Here is a 12,432-nt window from a genome sequence, read left to right on the forward strand (position 1 = left end):
CTTGTCTTTTCCGGGTATTAAATATTTCTTACTTTACTTAACCTGAACCAAAGAAAAATTATGTAAATTTTATAAATAATTCAACACGTTGGAAAATATGTGCTCATGCTTAGATCGATTTCAATAAGGTCTTACTTCTATATCTCAAAGTGAAAAACTTACTATATGCTAATTCATATGTACAATTCATTGCTTTTCAATATAAATTCACCTCCCAAAATATTATACTTGTAATTTATTTGTGTGCAAATTTGGAAGATCACAACTCAATTACACCTACAATCACAGATTCTAAGTAATCACAAAATCTTAGCCTTTATCGATTTCAAACAAAAGTACATACAAAATGTTAACTGGATCCCAAAATCAAGCATAAAAAAAGCTAGCAAATCTTAGCATTTCCTATCTCTTTGGTTCAAATCAAAACATACCATAAACAAATATCTTTTTTTTTCTTTTTTCAATTTTGTGTTATCGGTTTGCTTTTTATTTTCTTATAAATTCATGATTATTAGGGAAATTATGTTACAGCATATTTGTATTATAATTTATATAAAGTGTATAATGGTGTAAAAACATTTAATTACATTATGAAAACAAATATAAAAAAACATTTGCAGGACCGTGCATCTAGCTCTAGTTGAACACTTCAACTTGATTGAATTTCAGTCAGAAAAAGGAGTTTCTAGTTCAGTTACCACTTACCAAGACCGATTTTGAAAACATTGACGACGAGTCATATTTAATACTCCCTCCGTTTTATAATAGTTGATGTTTTAGAAGATTTTTATTGTTTCAAAAGAGATGAAGTTTTGATATATTTATATTATTTTTGTGCAGTCATTTTTTTAATTGGTTGAAAAAATTTTAAATTATATTTATAAAGTTATTTTTTGAAGAAAAATAGATTTCTTAATATTTGTGTAATGAATCAAAACATCATGTATTGTGAAACAAATAGAGTATTTTTTTATTGTTTTGTTTAGTGTTTTCGTGTTAATCAATAAAAAGTCAAAGAGAGTCAAAACTCAAAAGTAATGAAATTGGGAAAAAAACTTTTAAATATAGAGAAAACGAAAGAACTCGCGTCACTTGGACTTCGCTTAAAGATTCTCTCTCTCTCTCTCTCTCTCTCCATGGATCGCTTCTTCTCGCCGGACTTCAACTCTCCGACGATCACTCCCTCTAACCTATCCGATTCCTTTCCTTCAGTCAATTCTCAGGCGATCACCCGCCCTCCTATATCGCCGGAGAAGATGGAATCTCTGCAAGCCGTTGAGAAGATCGTCAACTACAGTTTCGCCAACAAGAGCCTTCTCGAGGAAGCGCTTACGCACACTTCTTGCGTCGACTTTCCTTCGTACGAAAGGCTTGAGTTCGTAGGAGACAGCGCCGTAGGTCTTGCCCTGACGAACTACTTGTACCTCACTTACCCTAACGCCGAACCGCACGAGCTGTCTCAGTTGAGAGCTGCTAATGTTAGCACCGAGAAATTCGCCCGTGTCGCACTCAAACACGGTCTCTACCGCTTTCTTCGTCGCAATGCTCCTTCTTTAGATGAAAAGGTAACCAAATCTTGTTCGGTTTTTGAATCTGGACTTTGGTCGGAACAGAGTGATTATTTGGTCGGAACGTGACATCATCAAGTTTTTGTACTTTTGGTGTCGTTTTGATAGGTTACAGAGTTCTCAGAGGCGGTGTGCAAAGAAGATGACTCAGTTTATTATGGTGGATTAGTGAAAGCTCCCAAAGTTCTCGCTGACCTCCTAGAGTCTGTAGCCGGAGCTGTTTACATAGATGTCAACTTTGATCTCCAAAGATTCTGGGTGGTCTGTGTCTTGTCTCTTGTCTCTCTTTCCATCATGCTTAAAATTCTCATATAATCGCTAGGCTATAGTTAGGCGCTTTATATGAAATTATTGATTAGGCGGAGGCCTACACCAATTTTTATTGTTCTAGAAAAATCGTTTTGTTTAAGCTCCGCTTAGACCGATTTTTAGAACACATTGATTGCTTAATGTTAAGGCTTACCTATTTTTCGATTTGCAGATCTTCAGGGGTCTTTTGGAACCTATATTTACACTGGATGATCTCCAGCAGCAACCTCAGCCTATTAGTATGCTTTTCCAGTTATGTCATAAACACAACAAGAGACTCGCCATCAGGTATCTGAAAGAGGGCAAAAGAATTATCGCTGGTGTATATCTCGATGACCAGTTGTTTGCTTCTGGGAGTGCTGAGAACAAAGATACCGCCAAGCTGTTAGCTGCTAAGGAAGCACTAGGGAAGTTTTCAGAATGTACGCCTATTGCAATGGTTATTGATGAGGGCAGTGTAGAGGTTGAAGTTGAAGATGCCAAGAGGAAGTTGTATGAGATTTGCTCCAAGAAAAAGTGGCCTAAACCAATTTACAGGTATAATCTTATCATGATCCAAAGTCTAATATTGATTCGAATCTTTCAATAGTTCTAGAGTGTTATATATTTGGGAAGCAGAACAGGTTTGCTAGTTAATAAGAGTTTGCTTTGCTTAAACCATTTAGTTACTGTGGCTGACTTTTGTTCTCAGTGTTGAGGAAGAAAGAGGGTCGGCAAATGAGAAGAGATTTGTGTGTTCAGCTAGAATAAAGATCCCTAGTGAAGAGAGTCCGTTATATATGAAGGGGGATGAGGAATCCAAGAAAAAAAAAGCTGAAAACTCCTCAGCTTACCACATGATAATAGCTCTAAGGAAATCTAATTATCTCTAGTGGGTTCTTGAATGATGTTGTTGTTAAGTTACAAAAGTGACTCATTCAGGAAAAAAATACCTGTCTGTGTGTGTTGTGGAGAAGAAGAGAACTCTTGTCTTGTGTCAGGCAAATGTCTGTATGTGTTGTAGTAGTCGGTATTAGTTTGGTTTTTGTTACTGTATGGGGTTTTTTAGTTTACACAAGTAATTGATGGGAATGTCCTCCTCCTCTAAGTGTTGTCGTCCGAGGATTGGAGTTTTGTTTGTGTTTCAAATCTTCCTTAAAGGTTAATAATCACTGTTACAACCGTAATCTTATAAGAAGAATGCAACCTTTCTCTCTTTATAACACAGAACACAAGAAAGTACAAAAGACGAGCAATCAAAGTTTTGAGTATCGTCCTGTTCTTATCCACTGTTTCTCCTGAATAAATATCAATATAGCTCCTGATTTTCTGGATTGGATACAAACCGTCCTGGTTTTACAAGAAAAAAACAAGCAAAAAAGATTTGAACCACACTGAGCAATGTTCCCATCAACATCAGCTTGGTTCAATCACAATCATGGTTATATGAGTTCTTACTTTTTACTTACTTGGAATTCATTTTTCAACCAACTTACATCATCCATGAGCTACTTTACTTCTGCTTCTGTAAATTTAGATCCCAATTTAGCTAAACCTTCTTTCAGTTCTTCATATGTGATTGTTCCACTGTTATCTGTGTCTATGTTAGCAAACATTGCCTTCAATCCTGGATCTCTACCGTGTTAATATTCTCCGTAATGATCTATTCAGACTCTGATATTTAGCACAAACGAAAAGGACAAAGACACACACATTTCATATTTCCAGTGTCTTGGAAGTCATTCTCACCTTTAGAGCAAGTTTCTTTAACTTATTCATCGCTCTTCTCCAAGCCATGGATGCTCTGTACAAAACAATCAAGCTTCAAGCAAGTCTCATGATCAAGAAAGAACAGATAATGGAAAGTAACCTAACAATAATGTACCAACCTAAAAAAAAAACCTAACAATAATGTTTCACGATTATATATCCTTCACAGGGTTACTTACGAAGAACTGCAGCAGAAATCCGCATTTTTTAGATCAGCAGTCAACATTCTAGGCAACAAATCTTTGGCACTATTGGAGATTGACGGCCAAGGCTGGCCTTCCACTAAAGCATCAAATATTCCTTTCTTGGTTTCTGTATATTTACATATCAGCTGTTTTATGCAATCAATAGGGAACGCACAAGAGACAGATAGAGAGATAGAATATCCTATTACCTTCCCAAAATGGGGGCAAGCCATGTATAATATGATTCCACCACTCCATATCTCAACTTCTATCTCGTATCTACGACGTAAGACTTCAGGAGCAACATAGTATGCTGCATCCTCAGTGTCGCGTGGGCGGTGATGGAGCCTGCTGTACCGCCTACGCTTGACCGTAACTTGTGCTTCTGTGTAAGCAGCGTCGTTACGGGCCTGAACTTTTGTCTCTCAGTCGAGATAGCTAGGATTTGTTGGTCGACGTCCTCCTCCAGCGTAGCTCCGGGGCGTAAGCCAGGCGCTTCCGTCGATGCCTGCTCGGAGCCACTTCGGTGAGTTCTCGACTAAACTTCTCCCAGCTATTCTCTTGCTTCTTCTGATTTGTTCAGATACTGCAAGAAGGCTGCGATAAGGGTGACTACATTGTTGTCTTCTTGATCTTACTGCATATTGATTTCAAGCTTGCTCTTGTTAGTTGTTTGGAATCAATCCTTGTGTATCCTAGGGGTTTTTTAATTTTTTTTTGCGGTCTCTAGGATCAAATCAGCTGTTAAGCAGATTGTGGTTTCAATTAATTTTGTAACCAAAACTTCATTTTCATTAATGATATTTACCATTTAGCAAAAAAAAAAAAAAAAAAAACATAGTATGCACTCCCAACTATATCTCTATATACTTTTCCTGTAGATAATAACACGAAGAAACAACCAAATGATGACATCAAACTTTATCAGACAATTACTTATATATAATGCGGTTAATCAGGTTCATGTTGTCTCTAGCTCTAGCCCAAAGTTCCAAGAAGGCAACAAAAAAGATTATGGGTGTGACTGAATAACACAAATAACGATAATGTTACGGATGAAAAAACATTTACGCCGGTTTCAGCTGAAGTTTTACCAATTAGGGTTTTGATTGAATGGTATGTTTAGTTCAAGTTGCATTTTTCTACAATTATTCTAATTACTATTCAAACAAAAAAAAATCTTACTCACGTTTTAGTGGGTATAACTTATTTTTTAGTCATACTCTAAATAAAACAAAATTTAATTATTTTTAGGGACAAATGAGTCACACTTTTAGACCAAAAAAAACGAGTCACCCTTTTCTCTTTCAGGCTTTGATTGAATGGTATGTTTAGCAGAACTTTTATCGGTGGAAAATTATTACTCTGAGTTACTTTATGAAGTAGCCAATCAGGTAAATTTGCCTTTTTTTATATTTACTCTAATTACTATTCAGACAAAAGAATTCTTACTCACATTGTTGCGCTAGGTTTTAGTGGGTGTAACTCTTTTTTTGCTTTTCCTCATTTTCTCACTTTTTTATTTTTTTTTTCCCATTTTCTTCTTATTTCTTTTTTTCATTTACTCTAAAAATTGCCAGCCACACTCTCAGTTTTAGAAGAGTAAAACTAATAACTAGGCATGGGCGTTCTGCGTTCGGATATTCGGGTCTGGTTCGGACATGTTCCTTTTGGATTTGGATCTTTCGGATCCTAGACATTTGGACCCAATAGTTACTTGTGAATTGTTGGTTCGGATTCGGATTCGGATCGGTTCTTTTTGAATTCGGATCGATTTGGATCGATAATTAAAATACCTATAAAATATCTGTAATTTTGGTTACATATCGAGTCTGGGTCGGATTCGAATATTTATGATGTGAAAAGGACACGAAATACTCAAAAACCCATCAAATTTAATCAAAACATGTCATATATATCTAAAATTTTACAATAACTTAAAATAAACTATTAATAATTACAAAAATTATTTTTAAACCCATCAAATTTAATCAAAACATGTCATATATATCTAAAATTTTACAATAACTTAAAATAAACTATTAATAATTACAAAAAAAAAATTAAAAAACTTAAATTTTAAATTTAAAGCTTTATATTACTTCAAAATGCTAAAAATGATAACAAAAATTGTTAGCAAAAATACATTTCAATTAAATCATAAAATAAAATCTAGAAAGTTGAACACACAAATCATATAATTTTAGATATTTATGTTTTTAAGTCGGGTATTAATCGTTTTTATCAGATCGGATCTATTCGGGTCAATTTTTTGGTTTTAGTCTTTTTGGACAGAAGAATTTTAGACCTCCAAAATATTTGTAAATTTTCAGTTCGATTTTTGTTTAGCTTGTTTCCACTTTTTTTTTATTATTATTTTGTTTATTCTACACTTTTCCTTTCATTTACTCCGAATTAATTCATCCCTTTTACTCTACTAGTTACTAAGCAAACCCATATAAAAATCAGAATGTATTATGAGAAACATGATTTGAAAACAAGTGGTGGAATTATTAATTAGTTTTGCTGTGAATTGTTCCATCGCTGGTTAGATTAAGACAAAAGTTCTGAATATATTTTTTGTTAGATATTGTGTCTGAGAAATTTTTGTGGCATTCTGACATGTACGTTGAGCTTTCAGTAGATGAAAGAAAAATAAAACTGATGTTTGGATTTGGCATATTTTGCTTACCGTTCTAAACCTCTTATTGTTTTGTACTTGTATAGTACGCAGTGGGTTACATCTTTAACTTGGTGTGTATAAGATTTTTAGTTGGTTTTAGATACATGCAATGTCATAAAAATAAACTTATATTCATAAGAGTATCAATATTCAAAATGTTTTGGAGATATATATATATGTTCTTTTACAATTTTTACTGTTGTTACATTACATTTGAAAAATAAAATAAAAATTAGTATAATAAGATTGACTAATGCCAATTTCAAAACCCATTGGTAAAAAACTTTATTTTTTCTTTTATACATGCAACAGCACTGTAAGAATTTAACAATGATTTTTTTAAAGGAGGACCCTTGATCTGATTTGGCAAATTAAAAAACAACAACTCATTTTCACATTTATCCCCTTATTATTAAAGGATAAATATTTTTAAAAACAACATTAATTTTATGTATTATTAACAAGTTTGTCATTATGTTTATGTGTCAACACCTCAAGCCTTCTCACACCACATTTTAAACAACTATTTATTTACTAGAAAAAATACAACGTATGCCATTAATCCCTATTCATTATATCATTATCATTTATTATATCATTTAAAAAATATATTAGTTTAAATGTATTCTCATATCAGATTCGTAACTATACATATAGAAACCAACTAATATATCGTGTATGAAATTTCTGATTCCTTAAATGACAATTACATATATTGTCATGTGTATAAGCTTCGTTTGCAAAATACAATATACAATAACCAACTAATATATCATGTATGAAATTTATGATTCTTTAAATGTTAATTACATACATTGTCATGTGTGTAAGCTTCGTTTGTAAAATACAATAATTTTTTTTTGTAATCAAAATATACAATAATTTTGTATGTACGAAGTTACACAAATTATATAAGTTTAATATTTTGCATTTTACTCACTATTTTCTGTAAAACAAATTTGTATTTGTATATATGTCACCCCGAGCATGCCAAGCTTATCCCATACCTTCCCATTCATTTTTCAAAAGCTGCATTAACTTCTCCATTTAATTCTCTTATTTAAACTTTAAGACTCTGTGGGCGAATTCATGCATGCACCAATAGATACGCTCTATGCAATGTAGATTATGAGTATGGGTAGGTTAGCTTCTTAAATGCAAATCCTTCTCCTTCTTCCTTTTTTAATCACTATAAATTGCTCTTCTTCTCACTATCCACTCCACTCTCACCCCATAAACTAGTTCACATAAAATAAAAATAAATAAAAAGTTAGTTCTTCATGTGCATTGCTCAGATGATTCTTCTAAAGTTCACAGACGATGTTCCCTTTTGTATTCTTAGCACGGTTTGCATCATGTTAATTAGAGCGATAAAAATAGCTTTCTTGGGGTTATTCATCCTCATTCTTGCGTCTGGTAATTTTACAAGTTATCTTAATTTGATATATTTTAATTCAGCTTATCTTCATTTTATGGTTTGTTCTGTTTTTGTTCTTCGGCATATATGCCCATTAGTTTAACATACTTATAAAGATGAAACGTAAAAATCATTTCATTAGGTACATTATAAGGTTACATCCTTTTGCTTAACTACATTATAAGATTTTTTTACTAAACTACATTATAAGATTACGTGTAAAAAAATAATATTAACAGTACTCCTGTGATAAAAGCATTAATTATTAAAGAGAGGGTTCATGGATCTTCATCTTCTCAAGCTTTCTAGAGCGTTCAATAGAAAAGCAATTTTTTTTTCTTTCCAGAAACTATCTGAAAGTCGGCATTTTTGTTTTCATTTCCGTCGCTTTAAAGTTTTCACCTAAATGACTTGTTGTCGAGGCAGACAAGCCAACCTATTTGAAATTTGATTTAATAAGATTTCAGTTGACAGAAAAACAAACAAACACCAGAATGTACAGTACAATAAGCTTATTAATTCATAGTGTACATAAGATGGTGGGGGTCCAAATTTTGTGTGATATGGCCACACCCACTATGTATTCATGCCTACCTTAATTGAATTCAATAAGTTATCTCCTCTATGGATTCCCTACATCTTAAATTATATACATTCTTTTACAAAGGACACTTTCCTTTTTAGTAGTGTATTGTTTAACATATCACATGGCATGATTTTATCCACATTCTTATGTCTAACAATTTTATAAGACCACTAATTGCCGCTATTTTTCTTTTTGATGCAGTTAGTGTTGTGGTTGCCGCCATTGCAGGAGCCACGGAAGGTCACACCACAGATATTGGATTTATTCGAGGCGGTTTGCTAGGAGTTGTAGTTGGAGTTATCACCGCGGTCCAACTCTTTGGACTGATGCTACATGGTGATCAGTCTTTGTCCAAGGTTATTGTCATTCTATATATAACCAATTAAAAGCTAATCAATCATATGCTTTGGTAACACTAGTTTGGTGACAATAATAAGAAAATCTGAGCAGGTTAGTGCTTTAATGAGGAGAATAATGAATGGGAAAGCCATCATGGGATTGGTTAGACCAGCTGTGCTCAAAGCATATCAATGGCAAGTAAGTAGTCCATTTTCTATTCTTCTAATATTTTCATCTCGTTTTAATTAACATTTTAGTTTTAATTTCGGCTGTGAAACTTGACCATGTCTAATATAATAGTTTGTACTCGTTCATTGTGTCACCATCTCAATTTATTTCCAAGAAAGTTGAGTTTTTGATATTATTTTAAACAAGATTAAAAGATCAAAACAACTATTGCAGATAATGGGAGTGGACACAAGTTATTTGGAGATATCAGACATGTACCACTATGACCAAGAACCAAAAGGGTTATCGGTGAACTCTATCAAGAACATCCCCACGTTTTACTTCAGTTGTTCAGGTGATCATCAAACAACTTCGAGTTGTTCGATTTGCTTACAGGTAATGAATTGTAACCAAAATCATTTACAAATGAGGACGTACGGTATTAAATGTAATCATAACGCCATCATCATACGTACTTATATTAATTGATTGGTGCCTAGGATTGGGAAGAAGGACAAGTGGGAAGAAAGCTAGAGAGATGTGGCCACACGTTTCATATGAAATGCATAGATGAGTGGTTCCTTAGGCAAGTCAGTTGCCCCATTTGTAGAGACCATCTTTCATAACATTTTTACATAATTAAAGATGTATTTTCCTAAGCAATTCCATGTAAAAATATGCTAAAACATTTCTCACATCATTTCTCTTGGACCTTAGTAACATGCGATACTGCTATTCCTTAATATTAATCGGGAATTTTTTAAACTAAGATCAGACAATTTAGTGGTCTATCCAACGCTATAATACCAAATGCGTTTCGTGTCAGAGTTAACATGCCAAATGAACAAAAATTCCATGTAAGATGTTATAGATAAGCTCATGGGATTGATATGGGCTTCATGGTCTAGTGGGTCCAAACTCCATAATTTAAAAATTATTATCCAGTTGTATTAATAAAAAAGCCTTTTGTATTATCCTCACTTTCTCAGTAATACGTGTACCTAACTAAGGGTAAAGTCGGAAATGTAAAAAAATGTTTTGGAAGACAAAAGGAGGAGACACGACCAGGAGCACGAGTATCATCTGCTTAAAATCCCCCATCGCTTCGGACATTAGCTTAAAGTCTTTCTCCTTCACCTACCATTCTCTCTCTCTCTCTCTCCCCTTTCGTACCTCTCGACAGAGAGAGTGAAATGACTTGGTCCGTCTTCAGATCCATAAACTCTCCAACTCTCGACCTCTCCGCCGCACTTCGCTCCACCCGCAGCCCTTTGTTCGCCGCCGGTGCAGGCTGCGCTACCCTCGCTGGTGTTTCTCTCTTCCGAATGTCTTCCAGATCTCCTCCTTTCGCTTCTCTCAGTGTCTCAGCTTCTGCTTCTGGTATCTCTCTCTCTCTTCTCTTCTCTCCTCTCCGATTTGGCTTCAAAGTTTCCAATTCTTGGTGGCATTTGCTAAAGTTTTGATTTTGATGATTGCCCGGAACGAAAGTTTTGATTTTGATATCGATTTTGCTGAACTCATCTGTTTATTAGTATTGGGTCTTAAAGCTTTTCAGTGTTTTAGGATGATAATGAGAGTTATTGACAGTGTTGAATTTTGTAAAAAAAAAAATGCAGAGAAGAAGGAAGTTGTGGCGACAGAGAAAGCACCAGCTGCTTTGGGACCATACTCTCAGGCCATCAAAGCCAACAATCTCGTTTTCGTTTCCGGTGTTCTTGGTCTTATACCTGAGGTTTTGTTTCACGGCTTTGAATTATATTTACCTGCAAAATGAAAATTAACCAATACTATGGGTTCTAACTTCTCTTTTTGTTCTTTGTGTGTTTACTAGACTGGAAAGTTTGTTTCGGACAACGTTGAAGATCAGACTGAGCAGGTGAAGTTGCTTCTAAACTGTCATCATTGTCTTTACAAATATTGCTTTTGTTTACACTAATTTTTTTTGTGTTTGGGTGATCTATCCAGAGTAAAGGAGATGTTAGGTTGTCTTAGATGTTTTTTGTTTGACAAATTGAAGTGTGAAAATATGAATGAAAAGTAACTAGTGTGCCTAACTTAACCTTATTTTAATCTTTACCTTCGCTACACTGGAAGAAGCCTCTGGAACTTATGAGCTTGTTTACTTTTGAACTGTTTCATTTGGTATATTTTAGTCTTCAGAGTAACTGCTAGTGTATATCAGTAGCAAGGTTTAAATTGCTCTGTTTACCTTTCCTGATACTGTCTGAATTCTGATTGTTTTATTATTTTATTTTTTTGTTGGTACTATCGAAGATACTCAAGAACATGGGGGAGATACTGAAAGCTAGTGGTGTTGATTACTCCTCCGTGGTGAAGACAACGATCATGTACGTCCTACTCAACAGAATCATCCATCCGTATGAGTTGATGAATCTTGAATAGAAACTGATCTCTTTGGTTTTCTTCCACAGGCTTGCTGACTTAGGTGACTTCAAGAAAGTGAACGAGATTTACGCCAAATGTGAGTTCATTGATAAGAATCATTAGTGTTCTTACTTTACTTTTAAAAAATGCATTATAACTAGTTTTAATGTTAGTGGGAAGTATTTTGAACCAATTTTTCCTTTGTCTGGTGCAGACTTCCCAGCTCCTTCACCAGCGCGATCGACATATCAAGTCGCAGCTTTGCCACTAAACGCCAAGATTGAGATTGAATGTATTGCAGCACTCTAGAGCACCATCAAATCTCATCCAGGAAGAGTTTTAGATTCGGAAAATGTCAGAACAAATAAGAGGGGCTTATCATATCAACCATTAGGTTGGTTGTAAAACCCATACCCCTATCAAGAATAAGTGATTCTATTTTAGGACCAGCATGTTGTGTTGACTTGATATTTATTGAGTACAATATTAAATTTGAAACCCTTTATGATTTGAGGTTCATAGCTGGTGTTTAGTTTACTAAGAAGTAAAAAACTCCAGTTTGAAAAGATGACTTGAAACTAAACAAAGTTTATTTTGCTCAAAACAAAAACTAAGCCAAATTTATCTGTTTGGGCTTTTTTTCTGGCTTTTCTTCTTGCTGCCAATTTGCTTTTAATATTTATGCACATGATTTATATTTGTCATTCATATCAGCAGAAACTCTATAAATTAATATTCGATAGATTACCGTACACTATAATTCAATAAATTTTTCCGATTCCGAGTTAGACCGAATCAAAATAAGATACAAATCGATAAAATAATAAGACAGTTTTTTTTAAAATCCTATGTAAATAAATATATGGTCCCGTTGAAATCATAAACTTATCTGTAAATATTTGTATTATTTGCTTTATTTCACAATATAATTATCTCTATATTTTCTTAACATTTCAATATATTTTGCTTATATTTAGTAAAATTATATCTAAATAGCATTTAAATTTTATAAATCATATTTTATCTACACCAAATAATATAAT

The 12,432-nt window shown here is 33.8% G+C and overlaps 3 protein-coding genes across 3 annotated transcripts; all 3 read left to right on the top strand.

The window, feature by feature from the left end:
- Positions 1-1,072: 1,072 nt before the first annotated feature.
- On the top strand, positions 1,073-3,043 carry LOC125608821 (ribonuclease 3-like protein 2). Its single transcript, XM_048779334.1, has 4 exons — positions 1,073-1,565; positions 1,677-1,829; positions 2,050-2,414; positions 2,569-3,043. Exons 1-4 carry the CDS (start codon positions 1,137-1,139, stop codon positions 2,747-2,749), a joined length of 1,128 nt encoding a protein of 375 aa, XP_048635291.1. The 5' UTR covers positions 1,073-1,136; the 3' UTR covers positions 2,750-3,043.
- A 3,646-nt stretch (positions 3,044-6,689) lies between these two features.
- Positions 6,690-9,773, top strand: LOC125608822 (NEP1-interacting protein-like 2). Its single transcript, XM_048779335.1, has 5 exons — positions 6,690-7,910; positions 8,699-8,853; positions 8,948-9,034; positions 9,239-9,400; positions 9,505-9,773. Exons 1-5 carry the CDS (start codon positions 7,775-7,777, stop codon positions 9,628-9,630), a joined length of 666 nt encoding a protein of 221 aa, XP_048635292.1. The 5' UTR covers positions 6,690-7,774; the 3' UTR covers positions 9,631-9,773.
- A 277-nt stretch (positions 9,774-10,050) lies between these two features.
- LOC106357498 (reactive Intermediate Deaminase A, chloroplastic) lies at positions 10,051-11,906 on the top strand. The gene is made up of 6 exons (XM_013797160.3): positions 10,051-10,384; positions 10,621-10,736; positions 10,836-10,880; positions 11,279-11,352; positions 11,437-11,486; positions 11,604-11,906. Exons 1-6 carry the CDS (start codon positions 10,198-10,200, stop codon positions 11,696-11,698), a joined length of 567 nt encoding a protein of 188 aa, XP_013652614.1. The 5' UTR covers positions 10,051-10,197; the 3' UTR covers positions 11,699-11,906.
- Positions 11,907-12,432: the final 526 nt, after the last annotated feature.

Source organism: Brassica napus, chromosome A5, assembly GCF_020379485.1.
Source record: "Brassica napus cultivar Da-Ae chromosome A5, Da-Ae, whole genome shotgun sequence".
Lineage (NCBI taxonomy): Eukaryota > Viridiplantae > Streptophyta > Magnoliopsida > Brassicales > Brassicaceae > Brassica > Brassica napus.

What these genes read in the sequence shown, in the direction of transcription:
- LOC125608821 (XM_048779334.1), top strand. Translation starts at nt 1,137, where the DNA reads ATGGATCGCTTCTTCTCGCCGGACTTCAACTCTCCGACGATCACTCCC. An exon ending in CTCCTTCTTTAGATGAAAAG is followed by an intron (nt 1,566 to 1,676) that starts GTAACCAAATCT and finishes TCGTTTTGATAG; the next exon opens with GTTACAGAGTTCTCAGAGGC. An exon ending in ATCTCCAAAGATTCTGGGTG is followed by an intron (nt 1,830 to 2,049) that starts GTCTGTGTCTTG and finishes TTCGATTTGCAG; the next exon opens with ATCTTCAGGGGTCTTTTGGA.
- LOC125608822 (XM_048779335.1), top strand. Translation starts at nt 7,775, where the DNA reads ATGTGCATTGCTCAGATGATTCTTCTAAAGTTCACAGACGATGTTCCC. An exon ending in CATCCTCATTCTTGCGTCTG is followed by an intron (nt 7,911 to 8,698) that starts GTAATTTTACAA and finishes TTTTTGATGCAG; the next exon opens with TTAGTGTTGTGGTTGCCGCC. An exon ending in GTTGTTCGATTTGCTTACAG is followed by an intron (nt 9,401 to 9,504) that starts GTAATGAATTGT and finishes ATTGGTGCCTAG; the next exon opens with GATTGGGAAGAAGGACAAGT.
- LOC106357498 (XM_013797160.3), top strand. Translation starts at nt 10,198, where the DNA reads ATGACTTGGTCCGTCTTCAGATCCATAAACTCTCCAACTCTCGACCTC. An exon ending in TTCTTGGTCTTATACCTGAG is followed by an intron (nt 10,737 to 10,835) that starts GTTTTGTTTCAC and finishes TGTGTTTACTAG; the next exon opens with ACTGGAAAGTTTGTTTCGGA. An exon ending in GAACGAGATTTACGCCAAAT is followed by an intron (nt 11,487 to 11,603) that starts GTGAGTTCATTG and finishes TGTCTGGTGCAG; the next exon opens with ACTTCCCAGCTCCTTCACCA.